Source organism: Salmo salar, chromosome 25, assembly GCF_965601325.2.
Source record: "Salmo salar chromosome 25, fSalSal1, whole genome shotgun sequence".
Taxonomy (NCBI): Eukaryota; Metazoa; Chordata; class Actinopteri; order Salmoniformes; family Salmonidae; genus Salmo; species Salmo salar.
In genome coordinates, this window is record NC_138315.1 from 49,707,464 (window position 1) to 49,732,963 (window position 25,500).

The 25,500-nt window shown below is 44.1% G+C and overlaps 1 protein-coding gene across 1 annotated transcript; it reads right to left on the reverse strand.

Annotated features, from left to right (window-relative positions):
* Window positions 1-13,146: 13,146 nt before the first annotated feature.
* On the reverse strand, window positions 13,147-24,211 carry hpxa (hemopexin a). The gene is made up of 9 exons (XM_014174610.3): window positions 24,030-24,211; window positions 22,150-22,281; window positions 19,983-20,140; window positions 17,930-18,083; window positions 16,887-17,099; window positions 16,155-16,250; window positions 15,435-15,565; window positions 14,131-14,278; window positions 13,147-13,900 (listed from the first exon to the last, which is right to left on the reverse strand). The coding sequence occupies exons 1-9, from the start codon at window positions 24,112-24,114 to the stop codon at window positions 13,671-13,673; spliced, it is 1,347 nt and encodes a 448-aa protein (XP_014030085.2). The 5' UTR covers window positions 24,115-24,211; the 3' UTR covers window positions 13,147-13,670.
* Window positions 24,212-25,500: the final 1,289 nt, after the last annotated feature.

Genomic DNA, 25,500 nt, shown 5'->3' on the forward strand with positions numbered 1-25,500 from the left:
CAATTAATAGCAACACCACATGTTGAGGACAGAGTGCTATGCTTTCTGCCTGTGTGTGATTAAAGGAACTGGGAGGACCCTGAGGAAATGACAGTGCCGGTGGGCTGCACCCTGCTCCCTTTGAACAGCAGTTAGTGTTGCGTGGCACCATATGAACACCGGCCCTACAGCCAGGCTCTATGGCTTGGCACCATACGAACACCGGCCCTACAGCCAGACTCTATGGCTTGGCACCATACGAACACCGGCCCTACAGCCAGGCTCTGTGGCTTGGCACCATACGAACACCGGCCCTACAGCCAGGCTCTGTGGCTTGGCACCATACGAACACCGGCCCTACAGCCAGGCTCTATGGCTTGGCACCATACGAACACCGGCCCTACAGCCAGGCTCTGTGGCTTGGCACCATACGAACACCGGCCCTACAGCCAGACTCAATGGTTTGGCACCATTACAAACACCGGCACTACAGCCAGGCTCTAATTCTGTTGGGACCATACACACCCCTCTATGGGGGTTCGTAAAACACCCAACTATCACCCCACAAGGAGGGGCTGACCCATGGTAGCATCCAAATACCCCTACTTCCCAGGGGGGGGGGGGGGGGGGGGCGTTCTGGCTCATATCAACACTGATGTAGGGGGCAATAGAGAATTAACATGCTGATAAGTAAAAGAAGATAGCTGTTATATATAACTGCTGGTAGACAGCTGTTGGCAGAGCCATGGATAACAGCCAGACAGCTGTTGGCAGAGCCATGGATAACAGCCAGACAGCTGTTGGCAGAGCCATGGATGACAGCCAGACAGCTGTTGGCAGAGCCATGGATGACAGCCAAACAGCTGTTGGCAGAGCCATGAATGACTGCCAGACAGCTGTTGGCAGAGCCATGGATAACAGACAGACAGCTGTTGGCAGAGCCATGGATGACAGCCAGACAGCTGTTGGCAGAGCCATGGATGACAGCCAAACAGCTGTTGGCAGAGCCATGGATGACTGCCAGACAGCTGTTGGCAGAGCCATGGATGACAGACAGATGGCAGTACGATGGATGACAGAAAGACAGTGGATAGCAATACCATGGTTGCTAGACAGACAGTGGATGGCAGAACCATGGATGACAGCCAGACAGTGGATAACAGTACCATGGAAGATAGTGGATGGTAGTACCATGGATGACAGACAGATGGCAGTACCATGGATGACAGAAAGACAGTGGATAGCAATATCATGGTTGCTAGACAGACAGTGGATAGCAGTACCATGGAAGATAGTGGATGGTAGTACCATAGATGACTTTACTGAAGACTTATCTCTTCAGTAGGTCCTATGATTAAGTATAGTCTGGCCCAGGAGTGTGAAGGTGAACGGAAAGGCTGGAGCAACGAATCGCCCTTGCTGTCTCTGCCTTGCCGGTTCCCCTCTTTCCACTGGGATTCTCTGCCTCTAACCCTTTTACAGGGGCTGAGTCACTGGCTTACTGGTGTTCTTCCATGCCGTCCATGGGAGGGGTGCGTCACTTGAGTGGGTTGAGTCACTGACGTGGTCTTCCTGTCTGGGTTGCGCCCCCCCTTGGGTTGTGCCATGGCGGAGATCGTTGTGGGCTATACTCGGCCTTGTCTTAGGACGGTAAGTTGGTGGTTGGAGACATCCCTCTAGTGGTGTAGGGGCTGTGCTTTGGCAAAGTGGGTGTGGTTATATCCTGCCTGTTTGGCCCTGTCCGGGGGTATCATCGGATGGGGCCACAGTGTCTTCTGATCCCTCCTGTCTCAGCCTCCAGTATTTATGCTGCAGTAGTTTATGTGTCGGGGGGCTAGGGTCAGTCTGTTACATCTGGAGTATTTCTCTTGTCTTATCCGGTGTCCTGTGTGAATTTAAATATGCTCTCTCTAATTCTCTCTTTCTGTCTTTCTCTCGGAGGACCTGAGCCCTAGGACCATGCCTCAGGACTACCTGGTATGATGACTCCTTGCTGTCCCCAGTCCACCTGGCCATGCTGCTGCTCCAGTTTCAACTGTTCTGCCTGCGGCTATGGAACCCTGACCTGTTCACCGGACGTGCTTGTTGCACCCTTGACAACTACTATGATTATTATTATTTGACCATGCTGGTCATTTATGAACATTTTAACATCTTGACCATGTTCTGTTATAATATCCACCCTGCACAGCCAGAAGAGGACTGGCCACCCCTCATAGCCTGGTTCCTCTCTAGGTTTCTTCCTAGGTTTTTGGCCTTTCTAGGGAGTTTTTCCTAGGGAGTTTTTCCTAGCCACCGTGCTTCTTTCACATGCATTGCTTGCTGTTTGGGGTTTTAGGCTGGGTTTCTGTACAGCACTTTGAGATATCAGCTGATGTACGAAGGGCTATATAAATAAATTTGATTTGATTTGATTTGATGACAGACAGACAATCGATGGCAGTACCATGGTTGACAGATAGAGAGTGGATGGCAGTACCATGGATGACAGACAGACAGTGGATGACAGACAGACAGTGGATGGCAGTACCATAGAAGATAGTGGATGGCAGTACCATGGATGACAGAAAGACAGTGGATGGCAGTACCATAGAAGATAGCAGATGACAGTACAATGGATGACAGAATGACCTTGGATGGCAGTACTGTGGATGACAGATAGATGGCAGTACCATGGATGACAGACATTATCACTGTTATATGTAAAGAAGTGTAAAAATTCAAGCTTCAAAGCTGCGTGTCACAAGTTTCAAGTAAAGGTGGGAGTCCTCTTTCAATAGAGGGACTGAGATTAGATTTGACGAGTTGGTGCAGAACAAGAGGCACTGGTTGAGTGGTAAACGGTTGTGAGGAGTCCGCTCTGACCTCTCTCTCTCTCTCTCTCTCTCTCTCTCTTCAAAAGTCCTTGTAGGCTCACAAGAGCCTCCTCTAGATATTGAGCCCATCTGTGACCACCTGCCAATCACTCCAGATCCATCAAAGGAGGAAGGACAGCCCAGCAGCAGCTCCAACCCTCTGAGGGATACTGGCCCAACCCATCGTCCCTCTGCACAGATCAGATACTCCATTACATCCCCTTGTAATCATAGTGATCTTGAAATAGGGCATCTGAGTTTGCAGGCCATACACCGGATAGGATATAGCGAGGAAAGCTAGAGGAGAAAGTTTTGCTGTAACAGCAGTGGGACAGATTTGAACACATGCTGAACAGTGATATATGTGCCACAGAGGCAACAGCTTAGACCGCTAGACCACCCTAGAACACCCTTGACCACAGGCCATAATTTATTCTAAGTGATGACATTACCCTATTTATAACATGGACATTTGGGGAAATTACTCTGCCCACTTGCTTTACAACGGCACCAATTTTGCCAAAAACACAGCTAATTCCATACATGACATGACGTACACAATATTTTGTAACTTCTGTTCTGTTCTGTTTTCTTCCATCCTCAAGCACAGCAGGTTGATGGTAATCATACCATAATCCAGACTGGTCTCATACACTAGCCACACCAATGTAAATCCGTTACACTCAAATTAGTATTATATAGTTTACGTTTAGTATTGTAACTTAAGAAAGAATGTTACTTAAGGTTAAAACAAAAGGACAGTGGTTAGTCGGGTGTATAACGAGAACATCCCAAAGGTTGCTTGCTCGAATCTCATCATTTTAGCTAATTAGCTACTTTGCAACTACTTAGCATGTTAGCTAACCCTTCCCCTAACCCGTTAACCAACCTCCTGTTCCTAACCTTAACCCTAACCTTAACCCTTTAACCTAACTCCTAACCTTAACCCATAACCTTAACTCCTAGCCTACCTAACGTTAGCCACGTAGCTAACGTTAGCTTTAGCCACCTAGCCACTTAGCAAACATTAGCCGTGAGACATTGGAATTCATAACATATCATACGAATTGCAATTAATAACATATCGTACCAATTGTAATTCATAACATATCATACAAAATGGATGATGGACATCCACAAATGAATATGTAACATATCATACTAAATGGAGTGTCTCGGATTTACGTACAGAATAAAATGAAATGCTGTGAGACCCACGTTGCATAATCCCACTTCAGACACATACGTAGACTGCGTTAGGCTTAAAGCTGAGACTCCTTGTTTGTGAGAATTAGGTTGGAACGTGGGACACACACAGAGACAAAGGTGTTCTATAAAAGGTCAGCTGACTAGAGTCAGTGGCAATACTATAATCTAATACCTTTGACGTTATTTTTTACTTTCAAGCAGAAGAGGCCAAAAAAAAAAAAAACATGTTTCCAATATAACCACTTTATTCCACGGACATGATGAGTACACTGACACATCTCATGTATGAGTCCAGGGAAATACAGCCATTCACAAAACACTGTCTTTTATCTTAGTGCAAAGGAGCACTCTCTAGTTATGAGTCTGAATGAAATGCTTACGTATTTATATCTTATTTGCCTAGAAACACATAGATTATATTCAAGTTAATAAGTTCTTACACCTGCTTTGAATCTCTGAGAGAGAGAGAGAGAGAGAGACTGAGAGAGAGACTGAGAGAGAGACTGAGAGAGAGACTGAGAGAGAGACTGAGAGAGAGACTGAGAGAGAGAGAGAGAGAGAGAGAGAGAGAGAGAGAGAGGAATCTATATACATTTGCATTGGCTCCGAGTGGCTCATGGTCTGTTAGTGCCCTCTGCTGGACAATAAAGGAACTGGTGGTGCTTCACTACATTAGGCTTCAACTCTGTAGAGTTCCTCTAACAGGGAAATGTATTTATATATTAGAATAGATTAGCTTATTAAGGGTTTTCCCGGGATGGTTTAACAAGGTAGTGCTACTACTGGGTTTGACACAAAACAGCTTAAATTAGCCTACATATTCACTTTGCAACATATTTTTCACATTGCCTCTGGGCAAATATTGTGAAGACCTGACAAAAAACAAAAGTGCTATATAATCTATGATAGATATGACTGTGATATGTGGTTGTGTCACCTCGATGAATGAACTTACTGTAAGTATCCTCTGGATAAGAGCGTCTGCTAAATGACTACAACAGAAATATAATAGAGATGCAGATCCTTGTTGACCTTGTAGTCTGGACCGTCCACAGCAAACGTAGACCTGCCACACAACCAAAATAGATGAGTATGAGAGGGACAGAGAGACATACAGATCAGTCAGAGAGGGACAGAGAGACATACAGATTATGAGAGGGACAGAGAGACATACAGATCAGTCAGAGAGGGACAGAGAGACATACAGATCAGTCAGAGAGGGACAGAGAGACATACAGATCAGTCAGAGAGGGACAGAGAGACATACAGATTATGAGAGGGACAGAGAGACATACAGATCAGTATGAGAGGGACAGAGAGACATACAGATCAGTCAGAGAGGGACAGAGAGACAAACAGATCAGTCAGAGAGACATATAGATCAGTCAGAGAGGGACAGAGAGACATAGAGATCAGTCAGAGAGGGACAGAGAGACATACAGATTATGAGAGGGACAGAGAGACATACAGATTATGAGAGGGACAGAGAGACATACAGATTATGAGAGGGACAGAGAGACATACAGATCAGTATGAGAGGGACAGAGAGACATACAGATCAGTCAGAGAGGGACAGAGAGACATACAGATCAGTCAGAGAGGGACAGAGAGACAAACAGATCAGTCTAAGAGGGACAGAGAGACATATAGATCAGTCAGAGAGGGACAGAGAGACATACAGATCAGTCAGAGAGGGACAGAGAGACATACAGATCAGTCAGAGAGGGACAGAGAGACATACAGATCAGTCAGAGAGGGACAGAGAGACATACAGATCAGTCAGAGAGGGACAGAGAGACATACAGATCAGTCAGAGAGGGACAGAGAGACATACATGTTAGGATGAAACAGTCAGAGGTCACCAAGCGCAACATAGCTTCAGCGTGTAAATCAGCTAGAAAGATGTGTCGGCATCGATTAATTGTCTCTGGCCCCCTCCCAGTTAGGGGGAGTGATGAGCTCTACAGCAGAGTCTCACAACTCAATCGCTGGTTGAAAACTGTTTTCTGCCCCTCCCAAAAGATAGAATTCGTAGATAATTGGCCCTCTTTCTGGGACTCACCCACAAACAGGACCAAGCCTGGCCTGTTGAGGAGTGACGGACTCCATCCTAGCTGGAGGGGTGCTCTCATCTTATCTACGAACATAGACAGGGCTCTAACTCCTCTAGCTCCACAATGAAATAGGGTGCAGGCCAGGCAGCAGGCTGTTAGCCAGCCTGCCAGCTTAGTGGAGTCTGCCACTAGCACAGTCAGCGTAGTCAGCTCAGCTTTCCCCATTGAGACCGTGTCTGTGCCTCGATCTAGGTTGGGCAAAATTAAAAATGGCGGTGTTCGCTTTAGCAATCTCACTAGTATAAAGACCTCCTCCATTCCTGCCATTATTGAAAGAGATTGTGATACCTGGGCATTCAACTGAGACTGCTCTTCTCTGTGTCACGGAGGCTCTCTGCACTGCTAAAGCTAACTCTCTCTCCTCTGCTCTCATCCTTCTAGACCTATCTGCTGCCTTTGATACTGTGAACCATCAGATCCTCCTCTCCACCCTCTCCGAGCTGGGCATCTCCGGTGCGGCCCACGCTTGGATTGCGTCCTACCTGACAGGTCGCTCCTACCAGGTGGCGTGGAGAGAATCTGTCTCCGCACCACGTGCTCTCACCACTGGTGTCCCCCAGGGCTCTGTTCTAGGCCCTCTCCTATTCTCGCTATACACCAAGTCTCTTGGCTCTGTCATATCCTCACATGGTCTCTCCTATCATTGCTATGCAGACGACACACAATTAATCTTCTCCTTTCCCCCTTCTGACAACCAGGTGGCGAATCGCATCTCTGCATGTCTGGCAGACATATCAGTGTGGATGACGGATCACCACCTCAAGCTGAACCTCGGCAAGACGGAGCTGCTCTTCCTCCCGGGGAAGGACTGCCCGTTCCATGATCTCGCCATCACGGTTGACAACTCCCTTGTGTCCTCCTCCCAGAGTGCTTAGAGCCTCGGCGTGACCCTGGACAACACCCTGTCGTTCTCCACTAACATCAAGGCGGTGACCCGATCCTGTAGGTTCATGCTCTACAACATTCGCAGAGTACGACCCTGCCTCACACAGGAAGCGGCGCAGGTCCTAATCCAGGCACTTGTCATCTCCCGCCTGGATTACTGCAACTCGCTGTTGGCTGGGCTCCCTGCCTGTGCCACTAAACCCCTACAACTCATCCAGAACGCCGCAGCCCGTCTGGTGTTCAACCTTCCCAAGTTCTCTCACGTCACCCCGCTCCTCCGCTCTCTCCACTGGCTTCCAGTTGAAGCTCGCATCCGTTACAAGACCATGGTGCTTGCCTACGGAGCTGTGAGGGGAATGGCACCTCCGTACCTTCAGGCTCTGATCAGGCCCTACACCCAAACAAGGGCAATGCGTTCATCCACCTCTGGCCTGCTCGCCTCCCTACCTCTGAGGAAGCACAGTTCCCGCTCAGCCCAGTCAAAACTGTTCGCTGCTCTGGCACCCCAATGGTGGAACAAGCTCCCTCACGACGCCAGGACAGCGGAGTCAATCACCACCTTCCGGAGACACCTGAAACCCCACCTCTTTAAGGAATACCTGGGATAGGATAAAGTAATCCTTCTAACCCCCCCCCCCCCCCCCCTTAAAAGATTTAGATGCACTATTGTAAAGTGGTTGTTCCACTGGATATTATAAGGTGAATGCACCAATTTGTAAGTCGCTCTGGATAAGAGCGTCTGCTAAATGTCTTAAATGTAAATGTAAATGTAAATACCTCACATCTCAAAATTGGGTTACTTACACTTCCAAGGCAGTTATAGTCAATGAACTAATCACTGATCATAATCTTGATGTGATTGGCCTGACTGAAACATGGCTTAAGCCTGATGAATTTACTGTGTTAAATGAGGCCTCACCCCCTGGTTACACTAGTGACCATACCCCCCGTGCATCCGGCAAAGGCGGAGGTGTTGCTAACATTTACGATAGCGAATTTAAATTTACAAAAAAACAAACAAAACGTTTTCGTCTTTTGAGCTTCTAGTCATGAAATCTATGCAGCCTACTCACTCACTTTTTATACCTACTGTTTACAGGCCTCCTGGGCCATATGCAGTGTTCCTCACTGAGTTCCCTGAATTCCTATCGGATCTTGTAGTCATAGCAGATAATATTCTAATTTTTGGTGACTTTAACATTCACATGGAAAAGTCCACAGACCCACTCCAAAAGGCTTTCGGAGCCATCATCGACTCAGTGGGTTTTGTCCAACATGTCTCTGGACCTACTCACTGCCACAGTCATACTCTGGACCTAGTTTTGTCCCATGGAATAAATGTTGTGGATCTTAATGTTTTTCCTCATAATCCTGGATTATCGGACCACCATTTTATTGCGTTTGCAATCGCAACAAATAATCTGCTCAGATCCCAACCAAGGAGCATTAAAAGTCGTGCTATAAATTCTCAGACAACCCAAAGATTCCTTGATGCCCTTCCAGACTCCCTCTGCCTACCCAAGGACGTCAGAGGACAAAAATCAGTTAACCACCTAACCGAGGAACTCAATTTAACCTTGCGCAATACCCTAGATGCAGTTGCACCCCTAAAAATTAAAAACATCTGTCATAAGAAACTAGCTCCCTGGTATACAGAAAATACACGAGCTCTGAAGCAAGCTTCCAGAAAACTGGAACAGAAATGGCGCCACACCAAACTGGAAGTCTTCCGACTAGCTTGGAAAGACAGTACCGTGCAGTATCGAAGAGCCCTTACTGCTGCTCGATCATCCTATTTTTCCAACTTAATTGAGGAAAATAAGAACAATCCGAAATTTATTTTTGATACTGTCGCAAAGCTAACTAAAAAGCAGCCTTCGCAAATGGAGGATGGCTTTCACTTCAGCAGTAATACATTTATGAACTTCTTTGAGGAAAAGATCATGATCATTAGAAAGCAAATTACGGACTCCTCTTTAAATCTGGGTATTCCTCCAAAGCTCCATTGTCCTGAGTCTACACAACTCTGCCAGGACCTAGGATCAAGGGAGATACTAAAGTGTTTTAGTACTATATCTCTTGACACAATGATGAAAATAATCATGGCCTCCAAACCCTCAAGCTGCATACTGGACCCTATTCCAACTAAACTACTGAAAGAGCTGCTTCCTGTGCTTGGCCCTCCTATGTTGAACATAATAAACAGCTCTCTATCCACCGGATGTGTACCAAGCTCACTAAAAGTGGCAGTAATAAAGCCTCTCTTGAAAAAGCCGAATCTTGACCCAGAAATTATAAAAAACTATCGGCCTATATCGAATCTTCCATTCCTCTCAAAAATTTTAGAAAAAGCTGTTGCACAGCAACTCACTGCCTTCCTGAAGACAAACAATGTATACGAAACGCTTCAGTCTGGTTTTAGACCCCATCATAGCACTGAGACTGCACTTGTGAAGGTGGTAAATGACCTTTTAATGATGCGGACGACACACAGCTGTACATTCCCAAAATTGCCCTCGCTAGAAGCCTGTGTTTCAGACATAAAGAAGTGGATGGCTGCAAACTTTCTACTTTTAAACTCGGACAAAACAGAGATGCTTGTTCTAGGTCCCAAGAAACAAAGAGATCTTCTGTTGAATCTGACAATTAATCTGGATGGTTGTACAGTCGTCTCAAATAAAACTGTGAAGGACCTCGGCGTTACTCTGGACCCTGATCTCTCTTTTGAAGAACATATCAAGACTGTTTCAAGGACAGCTTTTTTCCATCTACGTAACATTGCAAAAATCAGAAACTTTCTGTCCAAAAATTACGCAGAAAAATTAATCCATGCTTTTGTTACTTCTAGGCTGGACTACTGCAATGCTCTACTTTCCGGCTACCCGGATAAAGCACTAAACAAACTTCAGTTAGTGCTAAATACGGCTGCTAGAATCCTGACTAGAACCAAAAAATTTGATCATATTACTCCAGTGCTAGCCTCCCTACACTGGCTTCCTGTTAAGGCAAGGGCTGATTTCAAGGTTTTACTGCTAACCTACAAAGCATTACATGGGCTTGCTCCTACCTATCTTTCCGATTTGGTTCTGCCGTACATACCTACACGTACGCTACGGTCACAAGACGCAGGCCTCCTAATTGTCCCTAGAATTTCTAAGCAAACGGCTGGAGGTAGGGCTTTCTCCTATAGAGCTCCATTTTTATGGAATGGTCTGCCTACCAATGTGAGAGACGCAGACTCAGTCTCAACCTTTAAGTCTTTACTGAAGACTTATCTCTTCAGTAGGTCCTGTGATTAAGTATAGTCTGGCCCAGGAGTGTGAAGGTGAACGGAAAGGCTGGAGCAACGAACCGCCCTTGCTGTCTCTGCCTTGCCGTTCCCCTCTTTCCACTGGGATTCTCTGCCTCTAACCCTTTTACAGGGGCTGAGTCACTGGCTTACTGGTGTTCTTCCATGCCGTCCATGGGAGGGGTGCGTCACTTGAGTGGGTTGAGTCACTGACGTGGTCTTCCTGTCTGGGTTGGCGCCCCCCCTTGGGTTATGCCATGGCGGAGATCGTTGTGGGCTATACTCGGCCTTGTCTTAGGACAGTAAATTGGTGGTTGGAGACATCCCTCTAGTGGTGTGGGGGCTGTGCTTTGGCAAAGTGGGTGGGGTTATATCCTGCCTGTTTGGCCCTGTCCGGGGGTATCATCGGATGGGGCCACAGTGTCTTCTGATCCCTCCTGTCTCAGCCTCCAGTATTTATGCTGCAGTAGTTTATGTGTCGGGGGCTAGGGTCAGTCTGTTACATCTGGAGTATTTCTCTTGTCTTATCCGGTGTCCTGTGTGAATTTAAATATGCTCTCTCTAATTCTTGCTTTCTCTCTTTCTGTCTTTCTCTCGGAGGACCTGAGCCCTAGGACCATGCCTCAGGACTACCTGGTATGATGACTCCTTGCTGTCCCCAGTCCACCTGGCCGTGCTGCTGCTCCAGTTTCAACTGTTCTGCCTGCGGCTATGGAACCCTGACCTGTTCACCAGACGTGCTTGTTGCACCCTCGACAACTACTATGATTATTATTATTTGACCATGCTGGTCATTTATGAACATTTTAACATCTTGACCATGTTCTGTTATAATATCCACCCTGCACAGCCAGAAGAGGACTGGCCACCCCTCATAGCCTGGTTCCTCTCTAGGTTTCTTGATAGGTTTTTGGCCTTTCTAGGGAGTTTTTCCTAGGGAGTTTTTCCTAGCCACCGTGCTTCTTTCACATGCATTGCTTGCTGTTTGGGGTTTTAGGCTGGGTTTCTGTACAGCACTTTGAGATATCAGCTGATGTACGAAGGGCTATATAAATACATTTGATTTGATTTGATACAGATCAGTCAGAGAGGGACAGAGAGACATACAGATCAGTCAGAGAGGGACAGAGAGACATACAGATCAGTCAGAGAGGGACAGAGAGGCAAATAGTAGATTATGATTGATTGAGTCCTTCGGGATGTGAGAAACCATGAACAATATTTTAATGGGAAAATGTTCAGTTCATACAATAAGAAAGTGGACACCTCGCTGAGGGAAGGGGCTGGAGAAATGTGGACAGAGCTATAGATACAGCTACTAATCATCTATGAGATGATTGTTTTAACCGTGTTGTGAAGCTAGACATTGTTTGTTTACAATTACATTGTTCACAAAATAATGAATTGAAGAAAGCTTATATAAATGGATATACCAATCCCAGATTGACCTTTTAACACAAAACTGTCCCAGCTACAGGTTGTTGGCTGCCTCCCAAAGCCCCCTGGGAAGATGATGGTGTCATAGTTGTAGATGTAGACGGTCAGTTTGGCCAGATCGGTGACGTTGCCCCTAGCGATGGTCAGTTTGGCCAGATCTGTGACATTGCCCCTAGCGATGGTCAGTTTGGCCAGATGTGTGACGTTGCCCCTAGCGATGCGTGCAGACTCTGACAGGACATTCCTGGACTCGTTCTCAACTGGAAGCGCTCTTCCCATGGGTGATGACATACATCTGGGACACATCAGGGGTGTACATCTGTACCTCTGCCTCACCCCTGCTCAGGTGCACCAGGATCCTAAAAGGCACTGAATGGTCAATCTTAGGTCTGCATTGGCCGTGCAGCATTTACAGTGATACGGCCTCTGCAGAAGTCAGGACATTCTGGCTTGTAGAGGTCGTGAGAGGGAACTTCCTTGATTCAAAAGCTCATAGAATTCAATGCAATGAAATGTCAGGTTTCCAGGCAACTACTTCCAACGTCAGGTTTCCATCAACTACTTGAAGACAAATGCACTAGACACCGGAAAGCTCATGTCGCAGGTTTCAGCAAAGTAATGCAGATATATCTAGCTATGCAAAACATGACATTATTTTAAATAGCTATCATGCAATGAAAATACAACAAGATGTTTTGCGTCTGTAAACTTCTATTAGTAACCTGATGGTGAATCGTTTATTTTCTTTCACATGTATTTAGATTTGACCTGGAAAATCTTTCAACTAGTTTGATAATTACCGTAATGTAATTAAGTGCTTGTATTAGTTATCATATCTGATCCCCTCGACATAAACCAAATAAAAAATTAACAGGCATATAGCCGTAATTACGGTATATTCTTATTTGCTGATTGTCCGTTTATCAATGATTTCACAAGGCTACAGCACCCCACGTGGGGCGGCAGGGTAGCCTAGTGGTTAGAGCATTGGACTAGTAACTGCAAGTTTGAATCCCTAAGCTGACAAGGTACAAATCTGTCGTTTTGCCCCTGAACAAGGCAGTTAACCCACTGTTCCTAGACCCGTCATTGAAAATAAGAATTTGTTCTTAGCTGACTTGCCTAGTTAAATAAAGGTTAAAAAAAAAATGTGGCCCAGTGATGACAACACATACAATAATTGACCTTGGGGGAAATTTTACAGACTCCCCATGTCCATAGACCAACAAAAAAAATCTGACATAAAAAGTGATGGATGATTTGACACCTATATAATTCTACTGATATCTTGAATATTTAAGATAACCTTTCATATGAATCAATCTCAACAAGAGTATTTGAAAATAGACATAAATAGAAACCAGTCAAATTAGACACGTTTTGTTGTGTGTTGTCATTATCTTTATTATAGAACAACACTATAGAACATTAATCAGAAGGATATACGCCCTCGATAACTTTCCATGACAACCTTTTGGGACGGGACCACCACAAAAAAAAAAATCTAAATGAAACCGGCTCACGCATAAGGAAACTGCAGCACATTAACAGGGACAATAGACAACGGAACGTGTGTTGGAGGTTCAGAGACAGTTGGTACATCAATTTATAGGAAAGGGGGGGACAATGACATCATAACGACTATAGTGACGTGATGGATGAACCACTTGGTTGTTGTTGCTGGTGTTGTTGTTGTTGCTGTTGTTGTTGTTGCTGTTGTTGTTGCTGTTGTTGTTGCTGTTGTTGTTGTTGTTGTTGCTGCTGTTGTTGTTGTTGTTGTTGTTGTTGTTGTTGCTGCTGCTGTTGTTGTTTTTGTTGTTGCTGCTGCTGCTTCTGCAGCTGCTGTTGTTGTTGTTGTTGCTGTTGTTGTACATAACTTGATTCTCTCTACTTTCTCAGCCTCTAGTGGTCACAGCCAAATAGCTCCAGGGCTGTCTTGTGCTCTGCGGGAATAGCCCTGGCCATCAGCATGATCTTCATGCTCTGAAAGTGGAAGTAGTGGTTTCCCTTGAACACCTTCACGCCCTCTGGGCCGCACATGCCAGCGTCCACCTTGTCGAAGAGGGTGAAGGTGCCTTCTTTAACTGGAACACGTGGAGAGGCCTTCAGGTCAACATCGTAGACTGTCTGACCTGGAATGGGGGAGGGAGAAGCTCAATCAATGCATCTGTCTCTCATTTATGCCCATGTCTGAGTGACACACGTTACAGGGAGTACCTGTCAGTGGGACTATGTCCCCATCTATTGGCCTTCATGTGTATTGCACCTTGAATATGTCCATGTTGATTTGTTGTGTTTGAACATGGCTGAAGTGATTGCCCATATAGTAGATAATGTAGGTGAGTATCGGTCACACGTTTACCTTTAATGACGTGAGCAATGTGGTGGTCCTGACATACGAAGGCAGCGTCGATAGGGCCCTCCACTCCCAGCACCTCCTTCAAGGGTTTGGGGTAACCGTCCAGGTGGGTGTGGGGCTCCCCAACTTTGTAAACGTAAACCTTGTCATCCTGCACACAATGAGAGCAGTGTTGGTTTTTTGATTGGATTGATCTATTGATTTTATTTGACAGCTTAAAGGGACCACAATGAAAATAATGTTATTGACTTAATTGTGTTATCTTGACCAGTTTTAAAACGTGTACATGTATTTCTTTAAAGTGTATGTTGCAATACATTACATAGATACAGACATGAACACGGTTCTATAATTAACTATCAAACCCACAACTAACGTACTGGGGCTTGATTGAACCAGAGATACCTCTCATTCAGAACATCTGTTATATAACTGGGGCTTGATTGAACTGAGATACCTCTCATTCAGAACATCTGTTATATAACTGGGGATTGATTGAACTGAGATACCTCTCATTCAGAACATCTGTTATATAACTGGGGCTTGATTGAACCAGAGATACCTCTCATTCAGAACATCTGTTATATAACTGGGGCTTGATTGAACCAGAGATACCTCTCATTCAGAACATCTGTTATATAACTGGGGCTTGATTGAACCGGAGTTACCTCTCATTCAGAACATCTGTTATATAACTGGGGCTTGATTGAACCAGAGATACCTCTCATTCAGAACATCTGTTATATAACTGGGGCTTGATTGAACCAGAGATACCTCTCATTCAGAACATCTGTTATATAACTGGGGATTGATTGAACTGAGATACCTCTCATTCAGAACATCTGTTATATAACTGGGGCTTGATTGAACTGAGATACCTCTCATTCAGAACATCTGTTATATAACTGGGGCTTGATTGAACCAGAGATACCTCTCATTCAGAACATCTGTTATATAACTGGGGCTTGATTGAACCAGAGATACCTCTCATTCAGAACATCTGGCTGCATGTCAAAATGTATGTCAATGAATCACTGGCGTGAGAGCTGGAACTCATCCAGGGTCTTACTACGAGTCCAGCTAACAAATCCCTTCTCCTGATCTCTTCTTGATGTCTTTGTATCTGCCCTCTTGTGTGTGTGTGTGTGTGTGTGTGTGTGTGTGTGTGTGTGTGTGTGTGTGTGTGTGTGTGTGTGTGTGTGTGTGTGTGTGTGTGTGTGTGTGTGTGTGTGTGTGTGTGTGTGTGTGTGTGTGTGTGTGTGTGTGTGTGTGTGTGTGCGTGTCTGCAGCAAACGACAGTAGCTTACCTTGATCATGTAGAGGTGGTTTTCATAGGAGACGACGGCATCCACCTCGCTGTGCAGCTCCTTGAATTCGCTCTCGATGGTGTCGGCTGCCCACGTGTCATTGCCAGCATCTTGCTCCAGGAAGTGGTGGCCTAAAGGTCAAGGGTCGGGAGGAGAGGTCAGTAGGAGAGAAATAAGAGGAACATATTATTCATACAAAATAAATAAAAAACACAACAGCAATCTCAAAACGCTCGATGTAATGATATAATGTCAATCAGAATTAGACTTAGATAATCAATCCCTCCAGGATGTCGTAGCGATTTGTTTGTGATAGTTGCTTTGGTTTGCTGCAGAAATTCTGACATTTTGCATTGAAATTTGTGAAGATTGATTAATGTGTGGTGTGATGGGACCATTTTATCAGTAAAAGCGTGATGATTGGTTTGTAGTGCGGTGATGTCACTGTTTTATGTTGTAATATTGCAGTAATTTAACTGTTTTATGTGGTAATATTGCAGTAATTTGACTGTAATATGTTGAAATATTGCAGTAATTTTACTGTAATGTGTTGTAATATTGCAGTAATTGAACTGTTTTATGTGGTAATATTGCAGTAATTTGACTGTTTTATGTTGTAATATTGCAGTAATTTAACTGTTTTATGTGTTAATATTGCAGTAATTTGACTGTTTTATGTGGGTAAAAACATCCAGCTACGGTAAGTAACAGTGGTCTGACCTCTGAAGGCGTAGATGTTTCCAGCGTCGTCAGAGGTGATGGCGTCCAGGTGCACACGGCTGCAACGCTCTCTCTCGATGTGGTCTGTGGTGTCTCCTGCAGCAGAGACACAGTACTGGAGCGTGAACTGTTTGTGTTAGATATTATTCGTTCTCAGGTTTGGTATGATGAGGAGACTACAATCTCTCTCTCATTATTGCTCACACTCTCCCCGTCTCTCCCCCTCTCTCCCCTTCTCTCTCTCCTTCTCTCTCCCCCACTCTCTTCCCCCCTTCTCTCTCTCCCTCTCTCTCTCTCTCTCCCCCCCCTCTCCCCTTCTCTCTCTCCTTCTCTCTCCCCCACTCTCTTCCCCCCTTCTCTCTCTCTCTCCCTCTCTTTCTTTCTCTCTCTCTCTCCCTCTCTCTCCCTCTCTCTCCCTCTCTCTCCCTCTCTCTCTCTCCCCCACTCTCTTCCCCCCTCTTTCTCCCCCTCTCTCTCCCCCTCTATCTCTCTCTCTCTCTTCCCCCCTCTTTCTCCCTCTCGCCCCCTCTCTCTCTCTCCCCTCTCTCTCTCCCTCTCTTTCTCTCTCTCTCCACTCTACCTATCTCTCTCCCTCTCTCTTCCCCCCTTCTCTCTCCCTCTCCCCCTCTTTCTCTTTCTCTCGCTCTTTTCCCCCCCTCTTCTCTCTCTCTCTCTTAATCTCTTGCTCTCTCAAACACATACACAATCTTGCTGTTGTCTTTTGTCACTCACCGAACTTGGAGCACTTCATGAAGTAGTCGCGGGCCTCCTTGGGGTACCTCCCATGCACCTCCCCTGTCTTAGGGTCGAACTTGGAGAACTGGTGTCCATGGAAACAGTAGTAGTGCTCCATGAAGCGGAATGCGCTGGTGCAGTTGGGCATGCCCTCAAACTTCTTCTCCTCAACCTTCTTCGTCTTCACATTGTAGTGGTAGATTTCATCACCTGGGAATAAATGATATGGACAATTTTACCACGAGCAGCTGCTGAGCCAGATAAACCGTTGCCAGTGCTACGGACTGCCGTGCGACCAACAGAGCAAGTCGAGACGTCGCCAGCACTCCAGCCTGCTCCACCTCCATCTACAGACTGCCAGCCAGACCTGCAGACATCGGTGCCCAAGCCAGCACCTCAAACGACACTCCAGCTAGTGTCGCTCTTGGACCAGCCATCACCGGACTCAACTCCGATGCTGGTCTTGTACTTGCAGATCTGCTCGGCGTGGACCTGACACCACCAGATTCAGTGCCAGCCCTGGATCCACCGCCTGGACCAGATCTGGGCCGACTGGAAATGACCAGTAGGAGACCAGTAGTGTCCAGAACACATGTTTATTGCCACACTCATGACAGGCACACGCAGCAAACAGGAAGTGAACTAGGTAGAAGTGAACGTGATAGTGCATAGTGGTAGTGTAATGAAACTGAAGAAACAGGTAATATACTGTATATTACAATAGAGTAACAGCAGTGTTGGCTATACATTAGTACTAGCGATGTAATATATACAAAGCAGCAATGATATAGCAATGGGCTAGCACTCAGTAGTAATGGATATAGTAGCATTGGCGGTGCTAATAGTATTGACTGGTAATAAGCATACGGTAATACATAGGGCGCACCCTATACACTAAACCGGCACCTCTATCGCAAACCACCACATGATGGCAATCTTTTTTTCAGAGCCTTTATAATACCTTGTTATCTTCCATAGGTTTTTGGCAGAGTTTCCTTGCAGCAAAGATCGATCGCACAATATTGAGATCATTGACTCACCCTTGAAGAAGATGACGGAGTCTTCCTCACAGTCGGGAGCGGGACACACCACAGCAGCATCCAGGTGGTCAGGGATACCAGGGAACACCTCAGAGATGTCCTTGGGGAAGCCCATCTCCAGTTTGTGCTTGTAGTAGCTGAACACTTTGGTGTCCTGCACCAGAGCAACACAGGACAGAGGTCAGAGGTCAGCCACCTCAGTCAGTGAGCTAATAAAAACCAAAAAGTGGATTTAGGCCCTGGCTTCTTTAGTGAATAATATGAATAATATTAAATATATATTTACTCAGAACAACTCATCCTCTACTCAGAGCAACTCATCCTCTACTCAGAGAAACTCATCCTCTACTCAGAGAAACTCATCCTCTACTCAGAACAACTCATCCTCTACTCAGAACAACTCATCCTCTACTCAGAGAAACTCATCCTTTACTCAGAACAACTCATCCTCTACTCAGAACAACTCATCCTCTACTCAGAACAACTCATCCTCTACTCAGAGAAACAATATAACTTTTATGAGTCCTTGTTGGAGGGGAATTTGAAATGTTCATTATAACTTTCATGAACATGTATGAGTTCTTTAGAACAACATTAGAACATGTATGAGTTCTTTAGAACAACATTAGAACATGTATAAGTTCTTTAGAACAACATTAGAACATGTATGAGTCCTTTAGAACAACATTAGAACATGTATGAGTTCTTTAGAACAACATTAGAACATGTATGAGTTCTTTAGAACAACATTAGAACATGTATGAGTACTTTAGAACAACATTAGAACATGTATGAGTCATTTAGAACAACATTAGAACATGTATGAGTTCTTTAGAACAACATTAGAACATGTATGAGTCCTTTAGAACAACATTAGAACATGTATGAGTCATTTAGAACAACATTAGAACATGTATGAGTTCTTTAGAACAACATTAGAACATGTATGAGTTCTTTAGAACAACATTAGAACATGTATGAGTCCTTTAGAACAACATTAGAACATGTATGAGTTCTTTAGAACAACATTAGAACATGTATGAGTCCTTTAGAACAACATTAGAACATGTATGAGTCATTTAGAACAACATTAGAACATGTATGAGTACTTTAGAACAACATTAGAACAACATTAGAACATGTATGAGTTCTTTAGAACAACATTAGAACATGTATGAGTCCTTTAGAACAACATTAGAACATGTATGAGTTCTTTAGAACAACATTAGAACATGTATGAGTTCTTTAGAACAACATTAGAACATGTATGAGTTCTTTAGAACAACATTAGAACATGTATGAGTTCTTTAGAACAACATTAGAACATGTATGAGTTCTTTAGAACAACATTAGAACATGTATGAGTTCTTTAGAACAACATTAGAACATGTATGAGTTCTTTAGAACAACATTGGAACTTTTATGAGTTCTTTAGAACAACATTAGAACATGTATGAGTTCTTTAGAACAACATTAGAACATGTATGAGTTCTTTAGAACAACATTAGAACATGTATGAGTTCTTTAGAACAACATTAGAACATGTATGAGTTCTTTAGAACAACATTAGAACATGTATGAGTCATTTAGAACAACATTAGAATATGTATGAGTTCTTTAGAACAACATTAGAATATGTATGAGTTCTTTAGAACAACATTAGAACATGTATGAGTTCTTTAGAACAACATTAGAACATGTATGAGTACTTTAGAACAACATTATAACATGTATGAGTTCTTTACAACAACATTGGAACTTTTATGAGTTCTTTAGAACAACATTAGAACATGTATGAGTTCTTTAGAACAACATTAGAACATGTATGAGTTCTTTAGAACAACATTAGAACATGTATGAGTTCTTTAGAACAACATTAGAACATGTATGAGTTCTTTAGAACAACATTGGAACTTTTATGAGTTCTTTAGAACAACACTGGAACTTTTATGAGTTATTGTAGTATATATGGACTGTACCAAGTGTTTCTAAAGGATGCAGTATATATGGACAGTGCAGACTGTACCAAGTGTTTCTAAGGTATGGACTGTACCAGCATGAAGAAGATGTGGTCATGCTCAGTGGGTTTGTCTGGAAAGTGCATGAGGAAGGCAGCGTCCACGTGCCCCAGATGGTGATGGTCATCCAGCTCAGCGAATGATTGGTTGGAGAGCTCGGCTTTACCGTGGAAACCCTTGAACACATGGTCACCTGGCAGGGAGCACATTTGGTCAGCCACCATGGGAACAGAGAAAAGGATATTGCACAGAGCCCACCCTAGTTTCCTCAACTTGCTTACAAAATTGATTCAGTATGCATTAATAGCTAAACAATATGGATTGGACACCCTTGGAGCCTGGTTCCTCTGTAGGTTTCTTCCTAGGTTCCTGCATTCTAGGTTTTTGTCCCTAGCCACTATCCTTCTGCCTCTGCATTGCTTACTCTTTGAGATTTGCATACTCTTTGAGATTTGCTTGCTCTTTGAGATTTTAGGCTGGGTATCTGTAAAGCACTTTGTGACAACTGCCGATGTAAAAAGGGCTTTATAAAATAGATTTCTATAAACGCCTACTGCTGAAGAGCACCTGTTCGATGACAGAAAGCACATGACTTGTGACCAGAGTATGTGAGCAGAGTTGAGCGGTTGAAAACCCTGCTCATCAATCATGGAGAGATGCTTGAATCCAGCTCTCTGTGTCCTTTCCGCAAATAGGTTACATGTCATATTACACAGCATATAAACACTCTAAATAGGTCAGGAGCCAGACAGGGAGACTAAGAAGGAACGAAAATGAATTATTTAGGCTATATAATTTAAATTATTTCAAGGCTATAGCCTACAACAACAACAAACAAAAAAACATTGTGAAGCATTTGCGAGTGCGACACAATAGACTGGTAAGGACATAAAGCGCTCATCATTTAAACAACAATTTAGTTGTATTAAATCATTATAGTCTATAAATTGGGCATATAGGCTCTGACTTAGAATGAAATACAAATTAAATGAAACATGATTTATTAGTACCTTTGAATTCATTTTTAGAATTAATTTAGCCTGTCTGTGGTTTCAGGCTCATGTGATGGTACCTGGAGAGCCGGCCGTCAGCAGAGAATATCCTGTCTACACATACAGAGCCACTGGGGATGATAAACATCCCTTTGGTCAGTCTTGCCAAGTTGACCAGAGAGGCAAAGTTGTTTTTTGATGCTTCTATAGGTAGTCTATAACCCAATCAAAACGGAAAGTTCCTTGAACGTGGGAATATGCCAGGCCTGTTGTGACTAAATCATTTATGGCCTTTTGTATAGATACTAGAACGAAAATCAACGAAGCATTTAAAATATCATATTTTTTTTGGTTTATAAATACTTTGCTACAATGACACACTTATCTACCCACTTCATTCCTTTATTTTAGCATGTACACGTAGTAAGTACACCATTATACTTTTGGTGTAAGTGTAATTTCAGCTTCGTCAATGATTCTTTAGGTGTGGACGTTTCATGTAGCCAGCGTGTAACCATGACGTCAGGTGTGTACTCTAACAGTTTAGCACCGTGCCAGCAGGTGGCAGCATAGCCTTACACATAACAGTGGACACTACATCACCACACTCCCTCATCTTTGTAAGGCTTCGAATACACCGACAGTGTCACTGCGCAAAATAGGATGCAGAATCAACTGGTTGTGTGGGTGTGTGTGCGACAAAAGTTAAACATTCACCTTCTGCTACCATTTCTGTCAAGCCGTCACGCATACAGTTTGACAAATCCAATTTATGCACCACACCGAACACACCGTAACTGCCTCCGCAACGCAATGCTGCAAGGTAAACGTAGCGTTCCATTGGAAATTAATGTAATTCCGGTGTACCAAAATGCTAAGAATACGTTGTCGGTGTGATCGATTTGTACTTGATTTAGCACCTGTGTGTTTTTATGAGTTTCTTTATGAAAATATTTAGAGAATTCCCATGACAGTAGCTAAAGCAAGGGGGATATTAGCAACACACAAAGTAACCTACAGATGCATTCTGGGGCAGGGATGCCCTGAGCTCCTGAAGTTAGCGTTACTTGGAGCTACTGGAGCAAAATCTGTGAATCTCGCTCAACGCTCAGCTTCTCCAGCTCTTCTCACATATTCTGCTTGTGACCAATGCCTAAATGAGTGACGGTTGGTTCTAGCAGGACTAGAGTCGTCTCTGCCCATGACTCACCCTTGAAGAAGTAAGGTTGTCCTTCCTCAGTCACAGCAACAGCATCCATCTCGAGCCCCTTGCAGCGGTCGAGCAAAACAGCAGCGTGATGGGCATGGTCGTGTCCCTCATGTCCCTCATGTCCCTCATGTCCTGAGAAAGCCAAAGGATTAAATCAAATATTACTGTTTCTTCCCACACACAATCACCGGAGTAGATTTTGGGCGATTTTAAGACAAGCCCAAATGGAAGTTTTTCCAATAAGTAAAAAAATTTGCTAGGAGAAATACAATTTTGTTTGAGGTCTGTGCTAGTTCTCAAAGTGCATGTGGCAATTAATCTGCCTGGTCACTAGGCAGGGGGGAACGGGGGGGGACTTGGCAAACACACCTTAAGTAGACCGAAACGGTGAAACATTTGTTCAATGGGAAACTTCCCTTTTTTTGCATCATTTCCTCTGAAATCTCTGCTGTTACTAATGTAGTTACAGAAGTTCAACCAGAAAGGCTGGTCTGAATGGATTGTCGTTTCATTCATCTAGTAACTCTATAATTCACATCGCTTCCTATCTCACTCATCAGCATAGCAGGTGTTTATATGGTAGTGTTTATAATGATATCTCATCAGTATAACAGGTGTTTAAATGATAGTGTTTATAACGATATCTCATCAGAATAACAGGTGTTTATATGATAGTGTTTATAACGATATCTCATCAGTATAACAGGTGTTTAAATGATAGTGTTTATAATGATATCTCATCAGTATAACAGGTGTTTATATGATAGTGTTTATAACGATATCTCATCAGAATAACAGGTGTTTATATGATAGTGTTTATAACGATACCGCATCAGCATAGTTAGCAAACCAGGCCAAAGACCCCTCAGAGACGTCAATACTCCTTAAGAATGGAATGGTCTACCGTATCAAAAGCTTTGGACAAGTCAATAAAAATATTAGCACAACATAGCTTAGAAGGTGACATCATTGAGGACCTTTAAGGTTGCAGTGACACGTCCGTAACCTGAGCGGAAACCACATTGCACCACATTGCATACCAGAGAGAATACTATAGACATCAAGAAAGCCAGTCAGTTGATTATTGACAAGATCTTTCAACACTTTTGATAAACAGGGCAAAATAGAAATTGGCCTATAACAGTTAGGATCACTGTGGTTGCCTTCTAAGCAATGGGAACCTCCCCAGAGAGGAGAGACAGGTTTAAAAAAGTCAGAGATAGGGCTTGGCGATGATAGGGGCAGCAACCTTAAAGAAGAAAGGGTCTAAACCATCTGACCCAGATCTGAATGTGCATCAGATGGCAACAAGATCATATTGTACAGCAATTTCACCATGAGTAGTGTCAAACTAAAAGTCACCTGGTTCAGTTGTCTTCTGGGGACCAAGAGTAGTGTCAAACTAAAAGTAATCTAAGGACACTGGTTAGGTCTCTGTCTAAGGACACTTAGTAATCTAAGGACACTGGTTAGGTCTCTGTCTAAGGACACTTAGTAATCTAAGGACACTGGTTAGGTCTCTGTCTGACACTTAGTAATCTAAGGACACTGGTTAGGTCTCTGTCTGACACTTAGTAATCTAAAGACACTGGTTAGGTCTCTGTCTAAGGACACTTAGTAATCTAAGGACACTGGTTAAGGCCCTGGGTTGTACAGCATCATGTGACATGCCTGGTATGTGAAACTTTCTTCAAAGCTTTTGTCCATCAAACTGTCCAGTTTTCTTTTTTATGTCACATGGTCCAGCAACATCCTCAGACAATCACTTTCATTTTTGGTGTAATTCTAATTTCTGGATAAGGTTTAAAATACAGAATTAAATCTTATGTCACATGATAGCGAAAAAAACAGGGCCCTTCATACCCTCTCCTGACACTCACCTCCATCTTGATGTCCAGCATGGTGGTGGGCATGGCTGAGAGCCAGCACCAGGCACAGACACAGTGTCTGGGAGAGCAGCTTCATGGTGTCCTTCGGGTACAGGAGAAAGTTCTGGGTAAAGGTGCCTGGTTTGCGGCTGGATGGGTCTTTTATCGCTGAGCCAGGGCTGTGGGCTGTCTGTCTGTCATCATGGACCCGAGGACTGGATGAGTCAGGTGGATAGTGCAAAGGAGGTGGGGTGTGTGTGTGTGTGTGTGTGTGTGTGTGTGTGTGTGTGTGTGTGTGTGTGTGTGTGTGTGTGTGTGTGTGTGCGTGCGTGTGTGCATGTGTGTACGTGCAGTGCAGTCCAGAGCACAGCCGTGGGCAGACCTGGCATCACATGCCGTCCCACAAAGACGCCCACACGTTTTCAAACAGGGAGAGATTCTGTGTGTGTGCGTCTGCCATTGGTCAAGGTGAATCCATCCCTTCAATCAGATACAAGAATCAATAGAGGTAGATGTCCAGTAACATGCCCAGTCTTATGTAAGTCCTTGCAGACAGTGTATCCACAGACAAACATTTGTGTTTTTGATCAGGGATGACTCCAGAGCATGCTTGGGGTCAGGATTACAATCAGGACTTTTCTCCCGTCAGCAAGGTAAATATGTAGAGACTAAAATAAATAAAACCGCTGACGTTGTACTTCAGAACCCTTTATATCAATGTTAGCTAACGTTTATAGGGTGAATATTTTACAGGCCTACTGGGATAATGTGTATTTGAGGCTTGTATTTTCAGGGGAGATCATTCCTTTTCTGTCTGCAGGCATTTTAAACATCATGAATTACAATATGCATGAAAGACACATGGTTTTGTAGTTTAAGGAAGATAATTTACAGTTGCTTAACAAAATTTAATCAAATTATGTAGATATATATAAATAACTGAAGTAAATAGCCTGAAGGAATCAAACATGCGTGATTGCATGGGGAAAACACCAATATCAATGACTCGAATCAACCCACGCTTCTCTCCAAAGCCCAAAGTTTTATTTTGACATTTTGGACCAGGTGTCTATGTTTGCAGCACGCCTACACATTGTCAAATAGAGCCACTGCGTTCTGGACAGAGTAACTGGGTTCTGGACAGAGTCACTGTTCTGGACAGAGTAACTGGGTTCTGGACAGAGTCACTGGGTTCTGGACAGAGTAACTGGGTTCTGGACAGAGTCACTGGGTTCTGGACAGAGTCACTGAGTTCTGGACAGAGTCACTGAGTTCTGGACAGAGCCACTGCATTCTGGACAGAGCCACTGGGTTCTGGACAGAGCCACTGCATTCTGGACAGAGCCACTGGGTTCTGGACAGAGTCACTGGGTTCTGGACAGAGTCACTGAGTTCTGGACAGAGCCACTGGGTTCTGGACAGAGCCACTGCATTCTGGACAGAGCCACTGAGTTCTGGACAGAGTCACTGGGTTCTGGACAGA

Bases quoted from the DNA above. Each gene is read 5' to 3' on its own strand.
- hpxa (XM_014174610.3), bottom strand. From the start codon at position 24,114: ATGAAGCTGCTCTCCCAGACACTGTGTCTGTGCCTGGTGCTGGCTCTC. The intron at 18,084-19,982 runs GTACAGTCCATA...GCTCTGGTGCAG, and splicing joins ACCACATCTTCTTCATGCTG to GACACCAAAGTGTTCAGCTA. The intron at 15,566-16,154 runs GTCAGACCACTG...CTTGACCTTTAG, and splicing joins AAACATCTACGCCTTCAGAG to GCCACCACTTCCTGGAGCAA.